This window comes from Triturus cristatus, chromosome 4_1, assembly GCF_964204655.1.
Source record: "Triturus cristatus chromosome 4_1, aTriCri1.1, whole genome shotgun sequence".
Classification (NCBI taxonomy): domain Eukaryota; kingdom Metazoa; phylum Chordata; class Amphibia; order Caudata; family Salamandridae; genus Triturus; species Triturus cristatus.
In genome coordinates, this window is record NC_140585.1 from 956,147,873 (window position 1) to 956,160,848 (window position 12,976).

General features: G+C 40.7%; 1 protein-coding gene across 3 annotated transcripts in view; it reads left to right on the top strand.

Annotated features, from left to right (window-relative positions):
• Positions 1-9,397, top strand: part of CDK17 (cyclin dependent kinase 17) — a 497,468-nt gene extending 488,071 nt beyond the window's left edge. For 2 of the 3 annotated variants that reach the window (XM_085653835.1, XM_085653836.1), the window contains one exon: positions 955-3,694. In XM_085653835.1, the coding sequence (XP_085509961.1) occupies positions 955-992 (38 nt within the window). In that variant the 3' untranslated portion in view covers positions 993-3,694. Of the gene's footprint in view, positions 1-954 lie in introns of all 3 variants that reach the window. The other variant, XM_085653837.1, reaches the window with a different exon arrangement.
• Positions 9,398-12,976: the final 3,579 nt, after the last annotated feature.

Genomic DNA, 12,976 nt, shown 5'->3' on the forward strand with positions numbered 1-12,976 from the left:
CAGAAGGCCGGGCTGCCGTTGCATGCTGAAGTCTGGTCATGGTGGAGGAAGACTAGGACATCTGGGAGACCCCCGCACTTTGCAGAGCTTTAGGGGCAAGATATGTAAGTGTGTCTGGGATGGGAGAGGGGTATCTTTAGCAGAGGTGCAGGATGGAGGCAGTTTTTTAGTCCCAACGTTACTGGCCAGTTGGGAAACTATGTGCCCCGTGTCAGCACCCCATGTGCTGTCAATATCTGCTCACTCCTTCCTCCCCCCAAAAAGGCGTTTGTAAAGTAGTCCTCCCGACCACCGGTAGATGCTTCGATGGAGGGACCGGGCAAAGGCGCAGGCATTGTGAGAAAGTGGGGCTCTTCCTGCCTGTGCCTGACACAGCTCGCGCTCTTTAATGTGACTCTCAACAATTCCCTTTGTTTAGTGAATTGTATTTATTTGGGCCACTTGGAAGCTGCTGTATACTAGCATGCTGGTGTATGTGGTTGTTTGTCTTCTACACCTTCTAATATAGTGTTTGCATTTTTTTTGTGCAGTGGCTTGTTGAGTCCTTCATTCTTGGACTACGCTGAAGGGTGTTATGAAACTATTAGTAGCTCAGCTACAGCACTATCGTTATGCATTTGATCCATTAACTGACTGACCAAAACATGTGCGGTATGGAACGTCTTGGTTACAATAACTGCTGTCGTATCTGAATATGTGTTCCTATGATGTGAGGCGTGCATAGGGATACTTTACGAGCCACCACTTTCAAATGCCACCAACTGCCACTGGTTAGCTTTGCCAGTGATTGTTAAGTTGAGTAGATTGTCACATCAAACTTTCATTAACTACTAAACTATGCGTCGAGCTTAGCAGTGGTCACTTGATGGTATGAACGCCCTATGTAAATCTTCTTGGCTACAGTGGCAGGCAATGCAACGACTCTTCTCCTGAAACCTATTATTTTCATTGCAGGGCATGGGAAGAACAGAAGACAGAGTATGCTGTTTTAGGACTCTGTAATACCGTTACAGCCAGCATCCATACTCCAGCCATGAACTATGACCTACAGGCAACTACTCCTGATAGTGCGCTTGGACTGCCTGCGCGCCTACGCTCTCTAATTCCAAGCGGAGTCTTCGCATCTAAGACCTGCAGATTTTTTACTTGGTGTCACAGTGTGACACCCTCTGTACAGTTGGTTTTAAGGTCTGTCCCGTCTCTAGGTCCACTAGGTTATGGGCTGCTGATGTTTTTGTAGCTGCATTATTTTGTGCAGGACTGGCTGAGAAACACAGAGCATTATTTATTGTGGAATCATTGCTGCTACATGACTACTGTTTGTATATTTAACACAGCAACCTGTTGAAAGCCTGAAGACGTTGCAGTGACTTTGTAATATGTGAATGCATCTGTTTCTCACAGGAACTGTTTTTGTAATTATTTTCCTCAATTCAATTGCAATGTTTTCCAGAACATTAACCCTGTTGTGTCAACAGTCCAAGCAGATGGGCCATTTGTAATGATATTAGTCAGAAGGGCTGCAAGGAGCTCTGCGCTGCAACTTCTACTGTCCAGCTCTGGCGGCACTTTACATCTGCTGCCAAGCCTTGCCTTACGCTGTCCCCAGCCCTTATGTTAGTTCAAAATACAAAGGTATTCTTCGAATCGGAAAATGTGTGCTTGTTGCACTATCTAGTGTAGAAAGACCCATGGCTCGGTTAGTGGTTTGAGCAGAATTCTGCATATTGAAAAGCAACAGGACAGCAGGTCAACACACCAGTTCTATTGTAGGTTTGCAAGCGTTGTATTCTCTTAGGAAGTTTTCGGGGAGAGGTAGCAGTTAAAACACATTGATTCTATTACATGGATTCTGTTGGTTTGCCTAAGTCGTAAGGAGGTTCTAGACCTGTATTTGTTTCATGTCCTCGGTGGTATAATACTGGGTGTGACATCACGAGAGGATACTGAGGTCAGATAAGACATCCGGAACCTTTAACTAAAAAAAAAAACTACCCTCTGCTGTTCTCTATTTCTATCAACCACGTGCTTTTTTGAGCTGTCTACATCTGTGCAGGAAGTTTTTAAAAGGGACACAAAATGTTTTTAAAAAATGCAATTCATCCATTCCTAAAATAAATGTTCTATACGTTTTTAATTTCTGTCAGATGTAACAATCCACAACTGTTTCCATTTAGTTTATGCTTATTTTTGCCTTTTGTAATGCAATATTATGAAAAGTAATCAACCTTTCAAACAGAACGTGACAGAAAAAGTGAGAACATTCAGCTTTCTGACTTACTGCAATAGCAACTTTGCAAAGTCAAAGTTTTCTTTTGCTTTTACTTTCCACCATAAAGAAAATGCTACAATTTTCTTAACACCTTTGAAGTAGTGGATTTGCAGTCTGCCTTTCCTGTGCTCATTTCCTGTGTCAAAGATTGAACATATCGAGCTACAAAATGAAGGACAAACTAAGTAAGAAAATGTTTTACAGAAAAGCTAAAAATGAAGTAGATTGTAACTGCTCTTGAAAGGGAAGTACTTCAAAAGTTAAAATATCAATAGAGAAAACACATTGTTTGTTCGAAACCAGTATATTCCCCCTTAAAGGCCGTCATGGAAACATACATTGTACATGAATCTTTGTGACGTGGGTAAATAAAAACATGTTAGTCACTTCTCGGAGGTACATGGCACATGTTATAGTGGTGTATTTTAACACACAGGTAATGAAAATGTGTCAGATGTTTGGCCAACTATGTTAAATCGCGGTTTAGTGAATTGTATTTATTTGGGCCACTTGGAAGCTGCTGTATACTAGCATGCTGGTGTATGTGGTTGTTTGTCTTCTACACCTTCTAATATAGTGTTTGCATTTTTTTTGTGCAGTGACTTGTTGAGTCCTTCATTCTTGGACTACGCTGAAGGGTGTTATGAAACTATTAGTAGCTCAGCTACAGCACTGTTGTTATGCATTTGATCCATTAACTGACTGACCAAAACATGTGCGGTATGGAACGTCTTGGTTAACTGTAGCCTTCGGTTTTGAGTTTATTCTGTTGTAGACTAACCAGTTGTGCACTCTCCTGCCATTTAGTGTAGGCAACTTGTATTTTGGAATTCATAAAGGTTTATTATTTTCCGTGAATAAGGCCTACAGTAATATATCCTAGCTTGTATTATTTTGTTTTATAAACTAAAAGTCCATGAGCTGGACCATTGCCACTGAAGAGAAGAGATAGAGGGTGGTTACATTAGAGGTACCTGGTTGCAGTTATAGATGTCAAAGACAGAATTGCAGACTGCTAGTCTTGAACAGAGAAGCAAGACTTAAGGGTCAAAGTAGGTCGAAACAGAGATATTAACTCCCCTTGTATCAAGCATGGTGGTGAAAATGAAATGATCACTTACTAAAAAAACATGGACAGTAAACTATTGGTGTGGGTAGCATACATTTGTGGCTGTTTCTCCAAATATAAATGACACTTGTTAAATGACATTTTGTATTGTTCATGGTTCAAGCAAATCATTTACAGAAACGTAGTTCTGTTTTGTTTTTCCTTAGTGTTAGCATGCCATTGGTCGTTTATAAGGAAGATAAGTGTCTCCAAAGCAGCATCCCATCAACAAAAAACATCTGCAGTGATGTGTACATATCTTTGCTCTGCAGCATTATGAAACGTAATCAAGATTAAATGTTCTTCATGCATTATGTTCGCCTCTTACCAGCATGTTGACTATGACCAGCCCGTATTATTGACCATCTGAATGTCCCTCTATGCTTCTATATTACCCTAACTTTAAGAGAAAATCACTGAGGGCTTTGAGTCTTCAAACAGAACAGGTGACTATCCAGTGTTGCGATCACCTCCCCACTAGGTTGTTAAAACACGTTAAAAAAATTTTTTTATTTGACTAGGATGCTACAAACGTCTACTTAGCCGTGGAGTAATACAGTGGATTTGGAATCCTAAAAGCAGTAAACCCACATAATTGTATCTTTTTAAAGATTTATTTTGAGGATCAAATCCTTTATTGTGCCATAAACACTTTGTGACATAGTGCGGAAACCATTGCTAAGATTAGCAGATAATAAGATTGTCTCTACTGTAGCCTGTATTATAGGAAGGGGGGGGGGGCATATGGATATTTAACTCATGATCGCGAATGGTATCTGCAAGGCAGTTGCTCTGGGTATTCTTTGCTACGAGCACATGAATCTTTACCCCCTACTCTAAACTGGAGAGTAGAGACATGTGCAGATCCATTGCTTGTGTTGTTATTCATGAGCTCTGATCAAAGGGATTCTTTGCCTGGGGTCATTATTTCTTTTAATTTTCTGAGCGGCCAGCTCAGATCAACTTGCCACAAAGAAATGTGCCAGTGGTGCATTTATGACTAGACCCACTGAAATAAAATAGTAGTCGTGAGTGTGAGGAGGGGTTAGTTGCATCAGTCCAAATCACAGAAACAGAATAGTTAAATTGGCACCGACCTTGTAAGGACACAAGGGATCATTGGCTCAAGGGAAGATGTTTGTTTAAATGTCATTACAAAAAGAGTATTGCTTAAGAATAGCTTGCTTGACAAAAATAAATCAGTGAGATCAGTCTTCCCGTACTGCTACTGCACCCTAGCTAATGCTGTGTCCAGTGAGTCTGACTTTGAGTGTAGAGATGTACATGTTACTCCCAAGGCTCAATTTGTTGCAAATTGTTAAACTGATGACAACCTTAATCTACATGTATGATCAATGGCCTTCAAAATTTTAGGACTGTTGGAAAGAATCTACACAACAATGTCCTGGAAGATATGTCAAATTCCTGGATCTCATTTGTGACTGAACATTCTGCTCATAGGTGTAAAAAGGCACCACCCATCATGGAGATTCCCAGCTCAACATTTCTAACCTGAGACAGGTAATGCAGAAATGTTGCTAAACTTTGATTTGATTGGCGCATTGTAGCTTCTCCAAAGTTTAGCCAGTTGCTGATAACGATGCACGACAGCATCATTTTGAAACATCTTTGACTATAAACAATCTAGAGAAGATGCCCTTGTCAGCTAAGAGCCTGTAGCATGAGATACTGATTCTGAGGCTGTATTAGACAGTTGGATTGTACCAATTATTTATTCAGGTGTAATCAAAAATGGTATGTGATGAACAATTGACAGGGCTTTAAAACAGACTTCTGAGGCTGTTTAAAAAGTGTAACGCTCTAAGCACTGGGGATATATGTTCAATGAAAGCCTGAAAACCAGTCAGGACGCAGCATTTTTCACTAGTTAGGTATTTTAGGATTTTCTCTGGTGATGCCAGACAGATTGAGTTGGGGTAGTCCGGTCTGGGCAGGATCAGTGAATCAATGGCAGGAATGTGATATTCAGTGTCTCTATATAAGAACTTTTTCAGGACCCGCAGCAGTACAAAATAGGTCTTAGCAACCTCGGTCTCTCGCCTATCAATTGACAAATAGGGATCATTGAGAATGCTCAGATTTTGACCTGTTTTGGTTGCTTATGGTGCAGACACCATGACTGAGTGCTCAGATGTTAGACCTATCTGTAATAAGTAAGTAGGAGCTCTGTTGGCCTTATGAAGTCTGAAGACTTCTGCTATTTCCATCATGTGATGGCCAGGAATGTGATCATGTCTAAAGGGCCTACTTAATATTTAAGAGAGTGCTTATGGTAAGAAAACCCTTAGTCAATGTGGGTGCTGTCCTTGTGCGTGTGGGAGGGGACACCAACTGGGTGTACCAGTGTAATCAGGGAAAGCATCTACAGATTATATAGCTAAGATAATAAAATTGACCATAGCAGGACACTATAGCCTGGTTATCTGGTTTCAGAGAAAAAGGATAGGAGAGCCACCATCTGACTGTATTACTCCAGGTAGGGTTGAAGTCCGTTCAGGACAGTGCCTACAAACCCTGCTTCATCCAAAGTGATTTGGTTAAGTGTGTAAAAGGCAGCAAAGAGATCTAAACAGACCAGCGCTCTAACACCACCGCTGTAAACGAGCCTCCACTTATCGTCTAGGATAGAGGCCACCACTAATTCGGTGCTGCTGTCAGGTAGAACACATGCTTTGATTGAGTCCAGGAGAGTGTTCTCCTCAGCAAATTTCTGGGGAAAGGGGGAGCATTTCCAGCAATTTGCCCAGGTAGTAAAATTATAATTTTGGGTGAAAATTACTCTGAGCTCAAGGAGGATTTCTTAAGCAGGCTTTTCAAAGTTGCAGGGATAGTACCGTGGCTGAGAGGGCTGTTACACAGTAAAAAAGCTAATTTAATTATACATGGGCAAAGTAGTTCCTTCATTCTAGTGGGACACAAATAGTTTGAAGAGAAATAAGTTTGACTTCTTAAATGGGGATTCAGTGACCAGATCGAAGGTTTCCAGTCAAGTATAAGTGGCTTTGGAACGTTTATCATGCTGTAATTGTTTTTAGGGGGTACAATTTCATGGCTAATACCTGCATGAATTTGTACCATATTTTCAAATACAGGAGGTTTGTGTAGTACAGTAGGTAATAGAAAATCAGGGAAGAAACCGGAATATGTAGTTTAATGTGTATTGTAAATAAGTAGTGCAGAGTGCATTTCCCACACAAGTGCAACAATGCAGATTGAGTAATCTTGGGACACTGAAGTACAGAAGTATTGTCGGTGGTCCTTTGACAGATTAGAGACCAGAAAAGTATGATTTTTTGTCTCTCTGATGTTATTTTTGTACATGTTTGCTAAGGTGAAGTAAGCATTTCTTAGGTCTGGTAAAGAACACTAGAATTTGTCAATAGAGTTCTCCTGCCCCATCTTACCTTTAAAGCCTCATGACAGTAAGACTGGTTTAGATTTCTGAGATTTAAGGGTGCTCACTCCTGAATGCATAGGAGGTCTAACTTGTACATAGTTGTGTTTTTTTGATCGGACATTCTAGTTTTGGCTGCACATCAGAGAAGATATATATTTTCATGCTTAGAAGTTAAAAAAAAAGGGGTCTCATTCATAAGATGGCAGCCCTGCCCCTGAAGCACAATTCAGACTTAGTTTCTTTTCAGGCAACTTGTCATTAAAAGTCTCCATTCTTTATTGTTCAGCATACCTTAAACCAAACCAGCAGTGCTAATCACGACTCATAAAAGTCTCTTTGTAATGTCGCATACGTTAGGGGTATTTACAACAAGTAATATCCAGTAGTATTACAGGTGGGGCTGCGATCTTTAATGCAGTGACCAGAGTTGCTACCCGTCAGACCTTACCAGACACTCTTGATCAGACTATAAGGTGCTTAGCCTGTCCGATACCCATCATAGAGGCTTTTTTGTTTGTCCTCTCTTATTTAGTGTAACCACATTCTTTTTGATGTTAAATAAAGTTTCCCAAGCACAATTTGGATACATTTAATCACATTATTAGTTTTCTCGAACTTGTATGAATTACTGTTCCATATTGTCACATAGTTAGGTGTGGCCACATTCAAGCATCAAGAGATGTTTCTTCTTTGTTACTGTAGGACACTTTTTCCCGCAGTTGGCTTAATTCTTTCAGAATTTTTCCCTCCAATCCTTTGTTATTTCTATTTATGTCAGTACCCCTTTTGCTAGCACAAGTGTCATTTGTAATTGGTTCTCAAATCCCTTTGAGAATGCTTCCAACATGGCTTTCTGTCAACCTAGCTAGCACCTTATTCATTTTCCAGATGTAGATATCTCTTGCTGGACTCATCCCAGAATTTTAACACTTTCCACATACTCAATATAGGGTCGTTTATAAAAAACAAATTGAAAATTCGGTTTTTATTACATTTTTAGCTCAAATTCATTAACAGGAAGGGATTTATTTAAATAGTTATTTGACAGTAAAACACCACAACCACTTATCTCTCTGCTCTGATCCGGGTATGTCATAGAGGGCTCTAGTGAAAGGACTCTCAAATCAGCCAGTTGCTTTAATCCAATTACACTGCTTACGTTGTTTTACAGAAAAGTTATAGAAAAGGAACTATTGCAAAACTTGCAATGAACTAAGGACAGAACTCAAAAAGTTTATAGTTACAGTGTAAAAATGTTTGAGAAATTGGACATATTTTGAAACTTTCTCTAGTTGCTCCCATCACAAATGTAATTCAATGACAAGTGAAATACAAAACATTCCAGTAACTTGGAGAGTTTTTGATGAACCTTAATAAGATTCACCTTTCACCCCACACTGTTAAACATAGAAGTTTTCCAGATTGTTCCAAATAACATCAAATGTATGTAATGTGGAAATTATATTTTTGCCTGTTATGCAGAAGCCAATTTTTTTAGGTTACTTGATTTTGATTACATTATCAAATTTTATAAATTATTAACGTGTGAACAATCGCAGATTAAAGTAGCTCACATTTATTATGCAGGATCATGCCATTGCGAAATTTGTCTGGAGGAACAGGACTCCGAAGATCCAGTTTGATGGATGTTTTCTGTACTAATTTTCGGTTCACCCTGCAAAGAGTAATCATTAGGAAGAACTGTGCTCCAAACTATAGAGTTGTCTGCTATATTATCCCCATTTTAAATGCTTCCATAATCACTGCAGATTGTTTTTACTTTATTTTGTTATAATTTCTCCTTGTGGACTGCTGTTTTAGGAAACTGGGAACAAATTTGGATATTTGTACACCATTTGCTAACATTGGTTATAATTAATTCTAGAGCTGCATGCAGGAGTACTTTGTGAAAACTTTGTAAAGAAATTGAATTATTTTGTTTTTATGGCGATAGCAAACATATCACTAATACAGTCATGAAGCCCAGTGAGTAAATACCACATGGTGATGGCAAAAGTATTTTGTAAACCTTTGTATGCAACCTGTATGAAATATTTGTTTTGTGCATTTCAAGTGACAGCAACTCCGTATCGGTATATTTTAAGATTGTCATGTAAAGTTTATACTTGAATGCCATGAATATCTGGGGACACCTTAATAATCTTTCCCTGTCAGTCACTGTAAAGCATTCAGGGTCCTACAATTTCTGTTTAGAGGACTGTGTTCGTTTCTTGTTATTTAACAGTATTAAGTGATTTTTGTATATTTCATTTTTAACTACTTTGTGACTAGTGATAGTGGCATGTTTCAGGATGTTTATATAATACCGCTAAACTGAATTGGGAATTATATATTTTGATAGAAGACACATATTCAGGTGTGAGATTCAACACTGGACCACTGGTACTTTTCAGCAATTGTAAATTGGGAAGGGGCTGAAATTGTGAAGACACGACCATAAAAACATGAGGACCTATGAAAGTGCTATTATTTCTAACTGACAAACCCTGTGTTAATATTGTACTTTTAAAAGTATAAATATCATGTGGAATTCCTTGGTTCCAATTTGAAGTTTTGAATTACAAAAGAAAGTTCTGTAGTTTGGTGTGTGGCTTCTTTTGTACATGGTAAATTTATCAGACATTTTAGCTATGTTTGGCAGTAAAATTCAGGAACGGCATCAAACGTACGTTTACCATGTCATATGTTCTTGGAGTGCTTTTTACTAACGTTTTACAATTCCAAAACTTATTAAAAAGTACATTTCTGTGGTCCTTATTTAGCCTGAAAGGTTGAAACTTTGAAATGGCTTTGCTGGGATTCAGGCCTGCCGCATTCCAGAATGACGTACAGACACCTTCACCCCTCCAAAACTCCTGAAATGTCTTACTGACTATCATGTACTCTTTGAAGCTGAGGACTGTCACGCAAACAAAATAGCAGACAGCATAGGTCAGGGCTGGTTGAAAATAAGAGTCCTATCTCATGCTATATTAAAATCATTGCTGTAGTTGAGACAATTAAAAGGATGTTGAGACCCGGTGTCAAATCATAGGTGTGTTATAGAGCAGTACATAAGGGCTAACAAAGGTGGAGGAAGGTTGATTTTAAACACCGACTAACCAGGATGGCATCTCTCCACTGTGCTATTCCTGAGATCTTTACAGATGCCTGTACAATTGACGACATAAGCTGGTGACTGCATACTTGGGGTGCAAGCACCGACACAGCTCCCAGGTAATGTTTGTCACAAGGTTGTATGACAGAGGCACACATGGCTGAACCATGCATGTCTCTACCATGCCGTCCTAACCACGAATGCGTCTAGATCACGCATTCCTTTACCACGCAATTTTGTTATAAAGTCATGATTGGTAAAGGGATATGCGTGGTAAAGATTACCACTACCCTGACCCCACCCCTTCCAAGCCCTAAAATCCTATCCCTCTACCTTCCCCGGCCCGGAGGCCTAAAACCTACCCGCCCTGACCTTAAAACTACCCTTGCCACATCCACTGCCCTGAGGTCTAAAACCCTGCCCCCCATTAAATAAACTACCCTGACTTCCCCACCTTGAGCTCTAAAACCCACCCACCCCTAAAACTCCCCCCAAACTCAGCCCCAGCCTTTAAAACTACCCCACCCCCTTACCCTACCCTCAGCCCTAAAACCCACCCACCCCCAAAAACTCCCCCCAAACCCTGCCTCTGCCCTTAAAACTACCCCTACTCTCTCCCCTCACCCTGAGCCCTAGCACCCTGCCCCCTTCCAAAAACGTACCCGACCCCCCGCCCTGAGCCCTAAGACTAACCCCCCCAAACTCAGCTCCAGCCCCATTTACCTGTCCGCGTCCACAGCTGCCTGTTCCGACGCTTCCTCTTCTTCTCCCCGCCCATCTGAACACTAGACTGCTATCTGCCTTAACCGCGCATATGCGTGGTTAAGGCAGATGCGTGCTTCAGGCAAGCATGGTTACGCTTGCGGGGAAACGGCACACATGGCTCAGCCCCATTGTAAAGGCTGTTTCCCTTCGCACAGTGGTGCTGCTAGTGGTGCCAGTGCAGTGCTTACACTCACTGGTTCAAATGGGATGCCAGCAGCCAGTAGTGGAGGCACCTGGGCAGTATTTCACAGTGGGAGCCCATATCAAGGCAAAGATGATAAGAGTAACAACAAGAGCACAGTCCCACCCAGGGAAAGGAAACGGCACCACTCAGACAGGTGAGATGACTATGCTGAAGAGAAATGTAGCAAACCTTTGTGCACAACAGAAAGGTGATCCCACTGATGGCTGCATTCTCACATAATATTTACCCAGCATCTCTACAAAAGGGGCTGCTTCCCTCTGATTATGGACGTTGTTGCCCAAATTCACTCCTCAAAAGAAAGGAGCATGAGTGTTGGATAGATATTGGCTTCACAGCCAACATAGTCAGGTACAAGAGTGTCAGACAAATGATCATGGCAATAACCAGGTACCTGCGCAGCGCCTTTTAATCAAGCTTAAGAGCAATAGTAATCCAGAAGCTTGTATACCATCAACCACACAGGTACTTACCATTTCTCCTTACCTCCAAAGATCTCGAAGGACAGACAATCAAAATACTGGAGATAGGGTACAAAAACCTAAACAGACCCTCAAACCAGAGGGTAAATCTGTTGATAACACTTTACAATATGTTTAGACAAAGCCAGTGACAATGACTTACATAGAATGAAGAGGGCTCAGGTGGCATTATTTCAGCAAGTGGGGCTAGAGGGGCAAGAATTGCGAGAGGCAATTTTTTCTCTATCTGATGTCTCTGACTTTGGCACTGATTCTGGACCAGAAATGTATCAGATTCTTAATATGCACCCATAATTGGTACCCTCAGTTAAAATTATCAGCCATCTTCATTGAAGGCGGAGATCATGGTTCATACAACACAACAGGCCCTTTTAATGATTTTGGGAGTGATAGTGAGGTGAAAGAGTCAATAGAGTTGGGCCCATTTAATGGAGAAACGGACCCCATTTGCCGTAATGACAGCCATACACTAGGTAGCCAATGTCTCCTCTTCAATGAAGTCTAATCTGAGAGGTACCAATTCATTTATAGCAGGATTGGATGCACAACTGTCCCTGCCCTCAGTATATGAGCCATGTGTGCCCACAGGAAGCAATATCCGAATGAGTTGCTGTAATTAAACCAGGCAACCTCAAAACGCAGATGACGGTTTCAAAAATCTCCAAAATTGTCTCATCTCAAGGTGCTCGTATATGAGAATTGAAGGAATGTACTAACACCCCGGAAGATAATGCAGCAACCATGCAGAAGCAAATAACAAATCTCCAAAATTGTCTCATCTCAAGATGCTCGTATATGAGAATTGAAGGAATGTACTAACACCCCGGAAGATAATGCAGCAACCATGCAGAAGCAAATAACAGAACAGGAGCAGAAGATGAGCGATGTAGCTTGAAAGCTCAAAGCAATGGATAATAGAATAAGGCACAACAACCTCAGAGTCTTTAGTATAAATGAGGTGGTTGAAAGAGATGACCCTATGACTTTAATTGTTCAACTGTTTCAGAGTTCCTTTTGATACCTCCCTGGTATCAAAAGGTGGAGCAATCTGGTGACCTTGTGCTAGTGCCTTACGTAAACTAAGTGATTTTGTAAAAATAATAACTATCACTTTCTAAACATACAATTGAAATTTAGACAAAATTTAGAACATATTCAAGTTTGCCACCTATGGAGGACCTGCAAGATGTCCTGTAATTGGTCTAGATCAGGCTTCCTCCAAGAAGTAGCTCGTGAGCGACTGGTAGGTCTCCGGCTACCTGTAAGTAGCTCTCCTGTGTGTAGGCTAGTGAACTAAATTAGAAGCTTTCGCTTGGTTGAATTAATATATATATATATATCTCATCCTGGTTTCGGCAAGTTTCCCTCTCGGCTGCCAGAACGCCGGTGGTGCTGTGTAAAACAGCGCTTCGCCGCGTGCTGTTAAAGATCGAAGAAAGGCTCCAAGCAACAATAAATGGACCCCACAGCACTCCGGTGCAGTTGTAAATTAGTTTATTCCATGCTGTGGCAGTGAAACAAGCGCCAATGCGTTTCGGTACACGACGCTGACAATATTTCCACAGTAATTTTTTATACATTTTATTCGTCATTGGTTTCAATAAACAAAAA